This window comes from Numida meleagris, chromosome 9, assembly GCF_002078875.1.
Source record: "Numida meleagris isolate 19003 breed g44 Domestic line chromosome 9, NumMel1.0, whole genome shotgun sequence".
Classification (NCBI taxonomy): Eukaryota; Metazoa; Chordata; class Aves; order Galliformes; family Numididae; genus Numida; species Numida meleagris.
The window spans coordinates 17,833,318-17,850,257 of record NC_034417.1 but is presented as its reverse complement, the minus strand read 5'-3'; the positions used below and the strand labels follow the sequence as shown (position 1 = coordinate 17,850,257).

Here is a 16,940-nt window from a genome sequence, read left to right as displayed (position 1 = left end):
TTCTGTAGGACTCATGTGAGTGCAGCTGATCTCTGTAAGCATTGGGAACAATGTAAATAAATGGATCCCATTTAAAAGAGAAAGTAGCAAGAAAGAAATTAGAGCCAAGTTGGTGCATGGTTAACTGAGGAGAATGGAGTTGAATGAGAAAGGTGTTTAATAGCACCTCCTGTTTGGCCTTGAGGAAGGAATTGGGAACGCTGCTGCTCAGAACTGAGTCTGATGTTTAATCTACAGGGTATTGCACTGAAGAATTTATTAATCTCTAGGTAAATTCCTGCTGGAGTGTGCGATAGTTGGAGAAGAGTCTCGTGACTCTTTGCTAGAGGAAGACAGTATCTAGATTGAACTGAGTAATGATAATGGGCTTTGTTAATCTTGAGGTTTTAAAATTGGAGAAAGAAATTTGCTGTGTCACTTAAATATTCAGCATCCCTTTTCAATTTCTATTGGACTTCTAGCGAGTGAATTGGAGTTAGCTTTGCAAGTCATAGTAGTAGATTGAAATGGTTTTTGCAAGAGTGAGTGGAGGAACATTTGCATTTACGGTCAAAGTAACATCAGCAGGTTGTGGAAAGTGGAGAGTACAGTGGCCACTTAGTCAGAACCTTCCTGAATCTTAAGTAGCTGTTGAACTGAAGACTTGCAGGAAGTCTTTTGTATCATTGTCCTTTCCTCAGAATTGACTTCAATTTTTAAATATGTTGTTGGTGTGACCAAAGAGGAGGCAAAAATGGAGTTGGAGGCTAAAATGTTGCACAACTTGTATTGGATTTAAAAGGAAAACCTCGATGTAACCTTGTTCAAACATAATGTTTTAGGTGCTGGTGATTTCCAAGTATCTTGTTGTCTGACAGTTCCAGTAGCTCAGGTCTCAGTGTGTCTCTAGCTGTGAGTTTGGACTATTTGTTCTGAAGTTTCCTGGAAAGAACTCTCGCTCTTCATAAATGGAGGGGAAAAAAGTAGTTTTGGTGTCTGGTTTTTTTTTTAAGTATCTTAAATTGCATCATGTTTAAGGTTTAGCACCTTTGAAGAAAGTGAGATTGTGCTTGCAGAAGAAGTAAGGGAGGAGGTGTGGTTTAGAGGGCTGAGTTGCATTCGTCCCTCATGCTTCTGCTGCAGCCTCACAGGGTGGTCAGGGGGAAGAGTTGCCCTCCATCTGTTCCCTTATATATCCATTCTATATACAAACAACATTTGCTACTGTGAGCGCAAATCATGACACCAATTTTATGGCACACTGAGTGCAGCAAATCCTCTGCAAGCTTAAGCAAGCTGTGCCTAACAGGTAGGAGGTGAATGTGTATAAACAGAGAGTGCATCACCACTGTTCACCTACTTAAAATCAGTAATTTCTTGAAGTGAATGGGGCTCTTTGCTATATTGTGTAATTAACTTTAGATGTTTTCTGTTGCGTTTCAGTTCAGCCTTAGTCTATGCTGGATCTGGAAATCTGGACTATGACTGATCTGGAAATGCTCTGGTGATGTATGTACGTGTATGAAGTGCCACCACAGGCTATACAGCCAAAATTAAAATGCATGGAGAAGGCAGTTTGATCTATAGCAGTCGTTTCAGTAGCAGTCTGCGGTGCTGAAGTTCTTGGTGGTTCCTTAAAGAGCTCAAATGCAGAATCTGGAGGAGATTGTGAAGTGGAAACTAAAGTGATGGTCCTACCCTCTTAAATGGCACATGTTTCTCTTTTCAAAGTATTCTTTCAAGTCTTAGATCTAGGGTTACTGTAGAGGCTGAAATGGAGTGAAATTGTAGTAGACAGTAGCATGGGAAGGGGGGTGAGAAAAGAGGAAAGAGGTATGATATAAGTGTAGGATGCGAGGAGTGAGGCATAACGTTAGAAGTAAGTTAGCCAATTATATCCTCCCTATTTAATCTGTACTTAAAGTTTGACTTTTTCTTTGGGTGAGGGGGGGAAAGGTCCCTTATGAATCAAAGTATTATATTTAACTGTCTGAAATTAAAGTAGACAAGCAGCAAGTGTCTTGTGTAAATCTTGTGTTTATATACACAAATGAAAAAGTCCCCAGAGAACTGCATGTGTGTGTGTGCAGGCATTACACAAACAAACAGAAGGAAGTCATGGGCAGGACTCTGCGTTTGGTTTTATCTCGAGCTTTAGAAGAAACTTGTGAACTTCAAGATTTATTCTCAGTTGTACAACCAAGATCAGGATCTTGGTCAGCTCCAGGGGCTCCTGTATGTCAGCAAGTTTGCTTGTGTAATATTTTAACAGTACAATTACAGTGGAAGAGATAATGTTTTTCAGGACCTGAAAGTGCAAAAGTAACCAGACTCTGCACAGTGCTGTCAGTTAAATCCCAGTACAGGAGCACTCATCTAACAACGCTTACAGCTGTAGAGTTACCTTGTATGCTGAACTCCTATTCAGGACAGTGAAGAACTCATTATGTAGAGCACCGAGGGGCAAACCCTTCTGTGAGTGATTTTCTCACACTATTTAGCACATAGGTGACTCTCCCTGACCCAATACACCCAAGCCTTTCTTTTAAAGGATTTACGTAATAGTTCTGTCCCAAAAGATGGGCAAGGGGTTTTAAGATAAATCCGTTCTATGTTCAGAGATGCTTTGAGCTAGCTTTGGAATCCTGATGCAGCAGTTCCATTAGCATATCACTGCACTTCAGCTTCTGTACTGTGATTACTGGGGGCAAATGCTGCCCTGATGTTGCCCTGCTAGCTAACCTGGCTAGGAACCTGCCACTGCACCACGTGCTGCTCGATGGATGTATTGTAGCTGGGCTGGTAGCGGTACATTCACATTTATTTTTCTGTGGGGTAGAAGATAACCGTTCTGCTGACTGGATCTGGAGATGTACTGGGTGCAAGGGGTGTTAGCTGGTGTTATCTCGCCATTAAACCTTTCCAGTGCGCTGTAGATCGTCTGCAAGTGGCAGTTGCAGTCTATGTCTGTCATCCACTCAGTGTCCCTAATTTGCAGCATGACTGGGTCCAGTTTTCCTACCTACAGGATATATTTACTGGCCACAGACACACACACATTTAAAAAAAAAAATAGCCTTGTGCTTCTCCCCATTCCCCTGTGTATTCAAAGTTTTAATTGGAGTAGAAGGAGATTTCATAGCTAAGCTGAAATTGGCACGTATGTCCAAATGAGGCTGGGTGAAAGCAGAACTCTGACAATACTGGTTGATGCACTTTGACATTTTGTCATGTTGGAAGATCCTCTGCTTTTCTGTGCCTTTATGGGCACTGCCAAGGAAACGAGAACATTCTGTTTGGGGGACCTCTGCTTCTTAAAAGTTGTTGTATAATAAGTAGTCGTACAAAAAAGCAGACTGGTTGCCCTCCTGAACTGTTTTGGATGAAGTGGTATTTGTGTTTTATAGTGCTTACCTTGGCTTCCCTTCTCCTTCATTTACTGTATATTGTTGTCTGCGTCTCTCCTTTCAAACACAGTTGTTCTGCAGAAATTGTTTCCATTCTTTGTTTGTGGTTTTTGGCCATAAATACTGTAATTTAGAAAGAGAAATTGAAGTTTTAAAACCAGCTCAGTTAAGATCTGCCTCTGTCATGAACCTCATGGAATACTTGAACGTCACTTTACTGGTATTTTTTGTGGCCACGGCTGAATGCCGTGGGATCTTGCTGTGGTACAGCTGTAATGAACACCTAAGCAGGCTCTGGTTTGTTGGGCCCTCTTAGCTATCCTTCCGATTTAGCTGAGAATAAAAGCAGCAGCGAAGAACAAACAAGTGAAAGGCTTGGTGAGTGGTAGTGGAGAGTATAGAAGATACAGAAAATGCCTCAGCGTGAGGTCTGTTCCTTCTTGCCTTCTCTCTGCCAATTGCTCTGCTTCCTCCTCAAGCTTTGGTGCTCTACACGGCCAGTTCTTGCTGGCGGACTGCAGCAATCCCACTGAATCTAGATTAGCCTCTCAATTTAACGCTGATTTCTCTTTTTTCCCCTAAGCGCTGCTGAACGCATTTGTCTCAGTTTCTGGCCTGCATTCCAGCTTTCTGCTCCTAAATGCATGTCTCGTGTTCTGTCCCTGTGCTCTTATCCAGCGCTTTTCTGTCTTCCAGGCACCTCTTAGAGATGCGGTGTTGCCAAATTTTCAGCAGCTCTCTTGGTTATCTCCAGTGTTGTTTGGATCAGAGTACGCTGAGCTGGTATGGATTAGGAATGGACCTGCAAGAAGATTGGTAGCAATTCTGTTCAAGTGATGTAAAAGCAGAACAATTTTATGGATTTGTTTATTTTTTTCCCATATGCCAGCATTTCTCTTAACTCGTATTACTGTGACAGCCAGGGGCTTCATGTTAATTACTGTGGTGTTTAATGCTGTTGAGTGCAGATGTATGCCACAGTGTCTTACAGAGAAGGATGAATGATCATGTAAACTATATTTGTTAGCAATTTTATCTGTTGCTGTTATTCATTTGACTGTGGTAGGAGGAAATGGGGCGGGGGAGGCGAGGGGGAGAAATTTGTTTCCAAATCTCCTCCTTGGTTTTTCTGGATAGCTGACTTGGGAAGCGTCCACAGGGAAATTGCTTGTGTGTTGATGCTGCTCATTGCTTAGGCTTTTTGCAGCTGTGCTTGAGATCTGCAGGTGATCCCTGAAGTTGCTTTATTTCATGATGCTCCCAGAACTTCATCAAATAAATCACGGTGATCGGTGGAGTGCAGGTGCTGCGTGGGTTAGCAACACTTGTTCCAGGGGCTGGATTCATGCTCCAGGCTGCCACCTCCACTCATTGCCCTGGGATGTATGACCTAAAAGTGTTGATTGATTCTGTGTGGTTTGAAATATGTTGCCTTGAACTTTGTGCTCCCAAAAATACAATATAGATAATTCAACATAGTGAGTTTTTCCTGTTTTTTTTTTTTTTTTAACTTCAGGAATGGAAACAAACACCCTTCTTCCATTTCATGGTTTGCATCAGCCCTCCTGAGATGGATTTCTTTCCCAGCCTTGTTTATGTTGCACTTTGTTTTTTGAAGTCTTCTCACAGTAATCTTCTAAGAGCGTGCTTCACGCCTTGGCAAAGAGAAGCCTTCCTTTAGACAGCGTTTATTTTTGACTACAGCCTTGCTGGTTCTGACGAGTAGTTCTGGGAGGCTGAAGTCTGAGAACCTCTCCAGGGAGGTGCTTTTCCTCTGTCCCATGGTGGAAAGCAGTCGCTCCAAAGCTCTCCACTGTAGTGCAAGCTGCCGGCTTACCCCGTGCCTCAGTACGAAACACAAACTCAAGTTATCTATGGTCGTAATTTAAAAGTGGTTTTTACTCGTGCTTGAAGTGTACAACACTTAAAAAAAAAAAAAAAAGAAAAGGACAGTGAATTGTAATGGTAAAAGACGAGGAGACTAACTGCAGCTATGAGAGTGGGGGACTGGACTGTAAGGTTGCTGCGTGGGAGAGTTGCACTTGTATTGCCGATTGTGGAGTGAGAAGGACCTGTGAAGTATCAGCAATTAGGAACAATGTTTTCAAGCGGCCTTGGAAAGATTATTGAGCTGAAGGAACATTTCCTAGGTGGCTGTTTCTCTGAGTAGGCATGGATGGTATTTATCAGAGAGTAGCAGAAGAGGTGTAATCAATCCAAAGCGGTTACCTCAACCAGTCTGCAGCTTATTTTGTCTGTTTCCTTAAAACATTAAATGTTGTTTACATTCTTAAAATATCAGTGCACAGTAGGACTTAATACTTGTTTAAAACCTGGCTTCGTATACATTTTTTAGTATCTGGGAACACCTTGTCTTAGCAGTGGAGTTCTGCAGCAGTTCACAGCATTCATTCAATGTGGCTGGTGCAGCGGAGCGTGCAGTAAGTTTAAGTTTAAACAAATGTGCGCATTGTTTAATTTTTGTTTTTACTGTTTCTATAGGGAATGAAACTTTAACAAGAAGTCTATGTTAAAGCCTGGCTAACAGCAAGAGAGTAAGGTGTAGAAGAAATGCCTTGATGAAAAGGTAGGGAAGACACTGGAAGATATTTTTAACAGGCTTCTGTTCTGGTTTGGCAGAGTTCCTGTGATATTTGAGGTGCTTCTGTTCTGTTTGCTCACAGGATTGTGTGCTTGCTACAAAGAAAATACCGGTGACAAAGGGCTTGTCTTGCTTCTGCCAGGTGATTCTGGAATCACGGGAAGGGCTGAAGGGTTTTTCCCTGGGTAATTGCATGTTATTAGCAGATTTTCTGCTGTTGAACTGTGATGTGATTTGTGCAGTGTGTGGCTGAGAAATGGTTCGGAGTAGCCATAGTGGGACTGACTGATTCAGTTAACTTTGTTTTGCTCTTATGTGATTAGTGTCCACGTTTCTGTGGGTTGGTAGCATACTTCAGGATAATGCTGCAGTACATCCATAAGTCTGCAATACGAAGAGCCATTAGAATTTTGCTGGCAATTGTCTGTCTAATGTTTGTGTGCTTTCAAAGTAAGGAAGGTCCTGGAATGTGAGTATATGACGAATGCTTTAAACAATAGATTTCATCATTGTTTAATGCAGCTTTGATCTGCTTGAAGACAAGAGGAAAAAAAGCTGTTGCAGTGCCTTGCATTGGTTTCCAACCTACACTAGGAGATGCTCACTTGTTTACAAACAGAGTATGTCTTTGGAGTCAGGCTAAGAAAGCAAAATGTCACTTGTTTTGTAGACATCTAATAGACCTAATATAGTTCATTAATTCCAGTTCCTTATTTTTCTTGAAAGAAAACACAGGAAGGAGTAGGGAGGTGGTGACACGAAAAGATTACCAGGCAGTTGTTGTGTTTGTCTGGCAGAGGTAGGCAGGTAGAGCTTCTAGTGGAGTTGGATGGTCCTTACTGCTGTGTCTTACAGAGCTGTGTTCCTCTTGCACGTGCAGCAAGCATACAGGTAAGCCCCTTCTGCTCCCTGGAAAAGCTGGCTCCTGGAAAGAACAGCCAGATTGCTTCTTGGTGCCTGCAGCCCACTTACAAGCTATCCCTACAGAAGTCTACAGCTAGGAGCAAGCTGTATGAATGTCAGTATTTTTTTTTTCCTCCTTGTAAATAGCATAGTGTGTGCACAATAAACTTTCATTTTCTGAAGTATTATGCCTGTTGAACAGGTGGAATAGACAACAGATCTGCATTAGGCACTGATTTAGTGGTATATCTAAAAATGTGACCTGATGTAAAATCGTGCCTCTGAACTTGTGCTTGTTTTCTGAGTGAGATTTGCAGATAGCTTATAGCAAACAGAGGAACTTTCCTGAAAATGAAGTGATTTATTATGTGTGCTTTTCCTTCAGAGTTCGGTGGTGTGGTTGGAGTCCCGGTGATGTTTTATTTGCACAAAAGGATCAGCCTCCTCTAAACTTCCTGATCATTTCTCGTGCTAGTGGACTGTTCTGTGCTTTGCAGCAGGCTCATTCTTTTTAACACCAGCATTCGACCCCAAAGCAAACTTCTCAGATGAATCTCTGCCATGCAGTTGCTAAAATGCCAGAAGCTAGGAATTAAAACAGCTGTAGTTAAGCAACAGGAATTATTAAGTATTTCCTGAGTGTTTATAGGGGAATAGGATATTATGAATTAAATTGACTACACAGTGAAACTGTGGTGCTGAAGCAAGGTAATCAGGCTAGGGTGGTGGATCTGTGGCAAGGTGATCTGGTTGCTTCTCCTGTTCCCATCTCTTTAGACACAGCAGAAAGCCCTCCTTTCCCTCCCACACTTACATAGTCACAACCTGCAAAGTTTGTGTGTTTTCTGATGTATTCTTACAGATCAGTTTGCTATTTGTAAAGATCCTTTTCTTACTGATGCTCATGATGTTTAAGTTACAGTGGTATAAGCTATATGCACCACATTAAATATGGTCATCATAAAATGATTCCGAGTCCGTATTGCTGGAGATCCACACTAGTTGGTAGGGACTTTTGTAAGAGGCTGTTCACAACCCCTTGTTTGCATATGCTTTTTTTTTTAAGGCAAGCTTCACTGCTGCTTTCCTCCTCCCCTCAGTTGCTGGCTGTCCCTGCAGCCATCAGCCCCTGGGTGACTGCAGTGCAGAGAAGCTCTAGTAGCTGCTTCCCATTGTGTCACCATTACTGTTGTTGCATTTCACCTTGGAACTGCTTTTCCCTGCAGCACGATCGTGCAGAGTGACTGTTCCTGCAGATGGCTTCTCCTTTTGTTTCATGTTGTTTTTCCTGGAAGTTGGCTTGCAGTACCATGGCTGTACAGTTATGACATGTTTTGGAATACTTTTGCGGTGAGAGATTTTGTTCAGGTTCACGTGAAATTGCTTGTCACATAGTTGGTCTTTGAATTAGTTCATATTATATAGCCTCTTTTTGTGGCCTGTTAACATAGAGTTTGCATAAATCTGTGCACACAGTAAACAGATGTTAAAAATTCAAGTATCACAACTGTTCCAGTAGAGTCGAAGCTGGCTTTCAATGAAGTAACCCTGAGTTGTTTGATCTCTTCTGCATTTCATCCCCTTTCTTGCTGTGAGGCTTTGTATCAGAAAGCAAAGATCTGAAGGGACGTTGCATCGCTAGCCAGGCATTTTTTCTTCCATTTCTTAGGAGTTGCATTAAATTGTGGAAGACTTGCTGACTTGGGCATTACTTGCTGTATAACCTCAGGAAGCAAATGTGTGAGATAGCAGGTGTTTGTATGTAGGAGATTCTAATTTTAACTGGTTATAAATGATGAGAGCTTGTCCCAGTTTTTCTGGTGTGCTTTTGGGAATGAATGTTTGAATCCGAGGCATTTGCTATAAACTTAATGTGAAATAATTGATGATGAGGCACAAGTTTTGAGATAGGTGTTGCTCTTGAGTTTTAAAACACAGACATTGTTGCCTTCGCTAGCAATGCTGCCTTGGCTTTTGAATCTAGGAAATGGTGGTGTTGATACATTGAAGTTATAAGGCTGACTTGCAATTTTAACACTCATAGTTGAAGTGACTTCTTTTTTTAAAAAAACTACTGAAATATTATTTTCTTAACATAAAGGCACTGTGAAGCATTCTGCAGCTGGGCTAGTTTTGTGAAAGAGTGCCGAGAAAAGGAACAAAAGACAAATCTCTAGCTGAATTCTCTGTTGCTTTGCACTGAGCCTGCACTCATAGAGGCGTGTTTTCATACAGAGCCATGGAGGGTATGGTCATACATGACTGTATGTGACGTTAACATTGTACTGAATGCTGCTTGTGGAATTTCTGAGTGTTAGCAAGCTCCTGAAGCTGCCGTGTTGCAGCGGCTTCTCTTGCAGTGAAGTTTTTCACCCAAATGAAATATAGCAACAGAAGGGCACTTGGAATAGCTTGTCTGGTTTGCAAAGCGTCCGACTTGATGACAGTAAAGTTCCTGAAGCTACTTTAGCAAGGTTCTATCGCTTCTAAGTGGTTTAGATAAAGATTTTTAGCCTGTTCCTCAGCGTTCTGCAACAGAGTGGGAAGTATTTCCTTTAGTTGCAAAGTCATGCTCATTAGTAGGACGTGGGTTTAAGTGATTTGCAGAGATATTCAGGAGTCCCTGGCAAAGAGGGAACAAGTGTCCTGATACATTTACGGTGTGTTTTCTTCAAGGCATCTTTTCACCACAGAAATTTTACTTGGTCCTATGCTGAAATTAATTTACAACAATTGTAGAAAGCACTGCCAAAAAAAATAAAAAGCTATATGAGAAGAATTCATATGTAAAGAACTGTTTTTATCAGTATGTTCCAAGAAGGAAGAATGTAATTTCACATTACAATTTGTCTGGAACAGCAGGACTGTATTCCTTGTCATTATGAAAAGCTTTATGAGGTCTGGAGTATTATTGTTTCACAGTGGTCTGTATCGCATCGAAATTGACTTAGTTTAAATGCTTTTATGTAAATATTTGGTGTGTCACTGATGTAACGCTGCCTGTGGATGGGTTGTATATTGAGGGTCTGAGCTCCAAAATTTTATGAAGTAACCTGATATTAACTTTTAACATGCAAAAATATTCCAAGAAGATCTGCCCTTGGTATTTCATATAAAATCCCGCATCTGAAATGTTTTCAAGTATTGTACTCGTGTCTTTAGAATAATGAAGACAGTCTTTGCATATATGTTCAGTATTCAGAGTGCAAACCAATTGTAGATCTTGCCTCCGAAGATCCATTGCCCCGGTGAACAGCGTGCTGTAAAGACACTGTATGCAAACAACATGCAAAATACTTTTGGCTCAGCTGGGAGCTTTAAGCAGTGAGCTGCTGGCAAAGCTTTGCACTGCATTTTGCTGATGGATGGTTCAGGTACTCTGTGGTACAAGTTAAAAACAAAACGCTTGTGTTCTCCAAACTGAGATTGATGTTTAACATTCGTTGGTGGCACTCTGTTCCAAATTGGTGAGGGGTGGTGATTTCACATGGAAACTGTTACATGACCTGCTGATGGATGTCTGATTCTTTTGTGTTCTCCTATTGTGTTTTCTTTTTTTTATTGAAAATTTTCTATTTTAAGAATAATTCTGATATCTTAAAATTTCCTTTAAGAAATAATTATTTGTTTTTCTTTCCCACCAGCTTTAACATCTTGTAATGGAAGATGGATGACAAAGGGGCTCGTGTTGCTGACTACTTCGTTGTCGCAGGATTAACAGATATCTCTAAGCCACTTGAGGAAGAAATCCACTTCAATGATGCTTGCCATAAAATTGCAAAACCAAAAGAACCTATTACAGATGTAACAGTGATAATTAAATCCCTAGGAGAGGAAGTTCCTCAGGGATATAAATGCATAGATGTTACTCCCTCAGGACTGTCTGCAGATCTCAATAATGGCAGCCTTGTAGGACCACAGATATACCTTTGTTATCGTCGGGGGAGGGATAAGCCCCCACTTACTGATTTGGGGTGAGTGATGGTTCTGTTACAGCAGGCGAGTTTGGCAATTTTATATGACTAATGAGCAAATACAGCAGGTTTATTGAAATATCACAACTTTTTTGATAGAAGGTAAAACTCTCAACTGAAAGATACTTGTTGACTTGGGGGATGCTTTAACCGGCTTCTGTAGGAACGATGCATGCTGAGGGGATTTCAGTGACACCTGTCATCTTTTGCAGTTTGGAGTTTCCAAAGCAATTCATAATTGTCAATATATATATTTTTGATGGAACAAAATGATTAACCTGTTTCATAAATGCAGAAATCATTGTATGGAATTCATAGGATTGGGCGACGAATCTTTTCAAAGGCCTGACAATAACACTTGTGCTGTAAACACTGCAACTTCAGAAAGCAATTATACTGGTGAAGAACTAGTCTAGTTTCATCACAGTTTTTCTGTTCAACTGCAATTTGTTATAATGTTGGCTGAGCTAAAATATATTTTACTAAAAATATTTTGATCAGGTGAGGCAAGCTGCTGCTAAACTTATACTATTCAGTTAGGATTATTATATATAGTATTTGAAACACTGGTAGAGAGGGGAAATAATTATGTGCGTTCTGACTCTTGTTCGCTCTATTTTAATTAGGGTTTTATATGATGGGAAAGAAAGAGTAAAGCAAGGTTGTGAAATAATTCAAGCTACTCCATATGGCCGGCCTGCTAATATTAGTGGCAATGCCTCGTCACAGCGAGTGTTCGTCACTTACCGAAGAGCATCTGACAACATGACACAAAACACGCTGGCTGTTACAGATATATGTATAATCATACCAAGTAAAGGAGAAACCCCTCCACATACGTTCTGCAAGGTTGACAAGAATCTTAATAATAGTATGGTAAGATGCAAAATTTGCATTTGGAACACTTGATATTCAACAATGCGGGGTGTGTATTTGTCATGGTTTGCAGAGTACCTGGTGAATAGTTCTGATAAGCGCTCTCCAAAGATAAGTCAGATCTTGGAAGAATTCAAGGGTTACATTGCCTTGTTCCTGCTTGAAACAAAGTCATGTTGAAAGTCTTGGAGCAAATAGTCTTTTTATTAGTGCTGACATACAAATACTGACTTGGGATTAGTCCTTAGAACCTGTTGCATTGCCATGTATGTAACCGGAAAGTTTACAGCCTGGTTTACTGTTGTGATGGGAATTCTGTATCTAAGAGCTATATTTTCTTCTGTTTTTATGCTTTCCCATTACATGCAGCACTGTTTTGTGTCATTCTCTTGTCATTTCACAAGCATTTTCTAAGAAGAAAGTTTCTTATAAGCAGTGTTGTGTACTGCTGACTTGAAGCTTATTTAAAACCATTTTAATGGTTCCAGAGCTGGACTTCCCAAAACACACAGACATTGCTGCACTCTGTTTGCAGAACTTAATTTTTCAGTGTCTCCCAGTTGAATCTGCAGCCCTATTTTCATATGGTCCTCATAAGTCATCGTGCTCTTGAGGATGCTGACTGCATATGTGAGTAGTATTATGCAAAAAGGATCATGGAAACAATCTGTACTTGCTTTTGAATAAATGCCTGTGGGCATTAACAAATGGATTTTTTCAGTTTTACTAGCTCCTGTATTGACTGGGTTTTGGGAGCAGTTTTATGTCCATTACTGCATCTTTCTGCCATACTGAAAAGCTGTGTGTGCACTTCTGGGTCTTTTTCCTCATCTGTAGCCTTCACTCTTCCTTTATCTCACATCCAGAAACTGAGAACGTTAAAAATTTTTTAAAATGTAATCACTGCCAAAAAGGAAATAGTTGTAAGTTGAAAAAAGCTAGAGTATTAAATCACAGATAGAATAAGGAATCTCTTGAAGATTGGTTGATTAAAATGCAGGCACAAGTATTTTATATTCATGACAATTGTACTTGCAGGTCTGTAGTTGTGTTAATGAACATTTTGGAGAAGAATTGATAGTTCTCAAGCTTCAATCTATAAACTAGTTTTGTTTTAGAGCTCAAACTGAGTCCTGCTGTGAACTGTTTATTTCAAGGCTAGCACAGGGCTTTGTTACCCTTTTCTGGCCATTGTCGGAGAGGATAATATATCAGGCCACTAATGCCTATATCTTAATATTCTACAATTATGTATAGATAACAATCCTTTTAAAACAAGGAAAAGGAGACTCTCCCACTATTTTGCTGCATCCTTTTCTTTGATGTGTTATGATTCCGTATTTTACTATGTAACCCAATAACTTCTTTCGCTTTACAGTGGGGCTCAGCTGTGTATCTGTGTTACAAGAAGTCTGTGGCAAAAACCAACACCATATCATACAAAGCTGGTATGTCTACTGTTAAGTGTTTTTATCTTCGGGATGTACAGGCTTATTTGTAATATGATGGTTTTTTTTGCCTAGGAATTATTCCACATAGATGCTGTCCTGATGTTATCTAAAAGCAAATCTTTTCCTGAAGAGTTCTTAAAGTAGTGTTCTAAAACAAGCTTTAGAATTATGTCTCATGACTCTCTTTTGTTAAAATATGCTTTTAATTGAGAGCTCAGTTGTGTTTTTGTAGTTCGTAGAAAACTTTTTCATCTCCTACCTCTATTTTTGTTGCTGATAAATGCCTTTCAAGAGTAAATGTGTGTATATATATATGCATAAGAAAATATCTCAAAAAAATTTGCATTTTTATGATTACTCTCTTTAAAAAACATTCTGAAGAATAATGCAGACTTCCAATCTGCCCTAAACACCAGTGGCATTGAGCTCTTAAGTATTTTTGGATTGTGTATCACCTTATTTCTATGACAGTATTAGATTTGCTATGGCTCTGATGAAATATATATTTTTTAAATGCTTGATTATATTTAAGTGTGAGACACAAACATTATTCAGACTTGAGGTTTAGTGCACATGTATCCCCTTGAGGTGCTGCTCTCTGTAAACAGTGGCAGTTTAGATCTTACTAAAAGATGCATCATAAATTCATTAATATATACAATGTTTGTGGGCATATTTTTATGGATTGAGCTGTGTGTTTTTCCCCACCATTACTTAAATGACTACCTCTTTACCAATTTCCTTTAAAGGTTTAATATGCAGATATCCTGAGGAGGATTATGAATCATTCCCATTACCAGAATCCGTGCCTCTTTTCTGCCTGCCTATGGGTGCAACAATTGAATGTTGGCCATCAAATAGTAAATACCCTCTCCCAGTTTTTTCTACATTTGTATTAACTGGAGCTTCTGCAGAAAAGGTAACTTGGGTTTAAAAAATTTCTTATATATCCAGTCAGGTTATCTACAAAAATATCCATTATCAAATTTGAATGCATTCATTTGTACTTGATTTTAAGCCTGCTTAAAAGGAAACCTTGGACTTGTTTCTCTGCTGGACTGTTGATCATTGAAACCTGTCCTTTGGTTTTCCATCTGGTTAGCCTTTGAACCAGTAGCTACAAAAATCCTGGCTGCATATGCATACAAATATACTGTGCTTTTTTACTGCAAGCATGTAAACAACCTCAAATGTATATGTTTGTCCTATAAAGTAAATTGGATGTCAGAGGAATACAGCTCTGAGCTGCTTCTAAAGGAGTCCTAGAATAGCTTAAAAGGCAACTGTAGGAGCAGTTTTCTAGTGTACAATCATTATTTATTTCCTCTCACTTAAATCATTTTTAAAATTAATTTTTCTCATATGACATTGAGTTTAAATAAATAATAGGCAGTCTGGATTTTCACAGCCATAAGAAGACTCCAGAATAAATTGCTTCAAAAAATGATGCATTAATGTAACTGCTCAAACAGTAATATAAACTCGATTCCCTTGCATGTTTCTGTTGAAGTCAATGCATTTCCTTAAGTCTTCAAATCAGCTATATTGTTTACAGGTATATGGTGCTGCTATCCAGTTCTATGAACCGTATCCTGAAGAGAATCTTACAGAGAAACAAAAATCTCAACTGGGGTTAGCAGCTGCTGTCGAGGGAAAGTCAGACACGTGCAGAACAGTCCAGACAAACAAGTGCATTTGTCTGCTCTCTCACTGGCCTTTCTTTGATGCTTTCAAGAAGTTTCTTACCTTCCTGTATCGTTACTCCATTTCTGGTCCGCACGTCCTACCTATTGAGAAGTAAGTAACTTTGAAAACCAGGAACAGTCATTTCTGCTGATGAGTGCACTTCTGTTGCTTAAAACTTTCCTGTAATTTCCTTTTGATCTTAGTCATCAAACGTTAATTGTAATGGCTCCTGTAGATCAAGTCCTTTTCTCTGTGGATGAAATGCATCAGATTTTACATCATGAAAAACTCTTAGATTTCTGTTTTTGATTTAAGTGCCTGCAAATGTGTATCTGAACTTTTTATCCTGAAGGCCTTTGGGCCCATAAGCATGGTGAAAGTAAAAGTAGTAAGATTATAACTCTTTCTTAATGTTGCATACATAAAGTCAGGGAATTATGTACAGCTTTGCATTTTTTTGCATGCCTGTTTGTGCTCTAATTAGGCAATAATGCAGATTGAGTTTGAATTGTTGTGCTCTAGTAATCTTCTACTATTTGTAATTAATAAACTAACTTCCTTCTTACATGGAGGATTTCACATTTTAAAACGCTGAAGAAATCTTTCCATCCAGGGAATAATTATCTGTAATTAGTATATAATACTGATAAACCCTTCTAGGTTAAATAAACTTTTTAATACACTAGATGTCAAATGCAATATTTGTTTTTCTATTATTTAATACATCAGGTTTTTTTCAACTTAAGCTTCCATCTCAACTTATAGGAGACTTCAATTAAATATTTTTGTGCTCGTTCATCCATTTAATTTTTCCATTTTGAATCTACTACACTTGTTTTAAAATTCTACTAGTGTAAATTTATGTACAAATACATGGCTTTCAATCAGAAGGGCATAAAACAATTCTGCATAAATCAGGGGGGTTATTTGGAAGCTGGTTGTGTGAATCCGAATAATACTGCAGAAATCACAGTAAAGTATGTAGCCTGCAGTTTGGAAGATTTCCTGTTTTCACCTGAGTTTCTCCTAATTGCATGTAGTTTCCTTTAATCTGAAAGCATGTGTTATGTATATATAAGCACTCCTGTGCTTTTGGAACTTTTTTTTAAGTTTAGTCAATTTATGATACAGAACTTATTCAACTTTTTAAAGCACTTCTCTGTAACACATAGAAAAAACTTCAACACTTTTTAAATCATAAAATTTGCTCTGTAATTGGAAGTATGGACGTGAGGAAAATAAATTAAGTTATGGTTCTCCATTACTCAGCTGTGCTGGGTTTTTTTCCAAACAATTTCAGTTCTTGTCACTGAGTTGAAGTGCTACTCCAAACCCGTCAGACACAATTGTAAAATGGGATTGTGATACTCAAACCTCAATATTTCTACTTTACAATATAGTATAAAAATGGCTCTGTGTCATATTTCAGGCACTAAACAAGTTCCCAGTTGGAATCATAACCCAGCCTGCCATTTTGGTTGTCACTACCGGACAAATAGGTTCTGAAGGTCGCGTTAGCCCGGTGGGGTTTGGAGGCCCTTCACTTTGTGTCCTGTGAACTAGCATGGGCCATTTTTATATTATTAGTAATAATTCTTGTCTTGAGGTAGAGTGGTTTTAGCTTATTTCTACTAAATCAGGTTTTTTTTTCTTCTAGACATATTTCTCATTTCATGCATAAAGTTCCCTTTCCATCCCCTCAGAGGCCAAGAATTCTGGTGCAGGTAAGTGTAAAACTTCTTAATAGCTGTGTCTGAGTGAAGGCAAAATGGCTGTTGAACGGATTAGAGTAAATGGAAAATGTAACTTGTATGTTCAGATGGTTTTTTTAAAATGCTCAGGACATTATTTCCTAAATTCATAGACTTAATTTCTACAGATCTCTTATGTGCTCCGTTTCCATCTTAGTTTAGGACTTAAGTGAGGTATTACCATATACCATTTAGTGACTTTAAACTTAATTGTGTTTTATTGAGCATGTGCAGAATTTAATGAAAAGCTACTCAATGTTGGCATCTGGTTTGTTGGTGTTTTTTTTTTTTTGCAATGGCTTTTGAAGTGT

At 39.1% G+C, this 16,940-nt stretch overlaps 1 protein-coding gene across 8 annotated transcripts in view; it reads left to right on the top strand.

The window, feature by feature from the left end:
- The window catches only part of DENND4A (DENN domain containing 4A), a 48,235-nt gene that overhangs the window by 2,064 nt on the left and 29,231 nt on the right, over positions 1-16,940 (top strand). For 6 of the 8 annotated variants that reach the window (XR_002442019.1, XR_002442022.1, XR_002442020.1 and 3 more), the window contains exons 2-8: positions 5,889-5,973; positions 10,536-10,865; positions 11,492-11,741; positions 13,120-13,189; positions 13,942-14,111; positions 14,748-14,989; positions 16,536-16,602. Coding sequence is in view for 4 of the 8 variants with exons in the window: in XM_021407895.1 (XP_021263570.1) it covers positions 10,558-10,865; positions 11,492-11,741; positions 13,120-13,189; positions 13,942-14,111; positions 14,748-14,989; positions 16,536-16,602 (1,107 nt within the window). In the remaining 4 variants the exon portion in view is untranslated. The remainder of the gene's footprint in view (positions 1-5,888; positions 5,974-10,535; positions 10,866-11,491; positions 11,742-13,119; positions 13,190-13,941; positions 14,112-14,747; positions 14,990-16,535; positions 16,603-16,940) is intronic. The other 2 variants (XM_021407896.1, XM_021407899.1) reach the window with 1 other exon arrangement.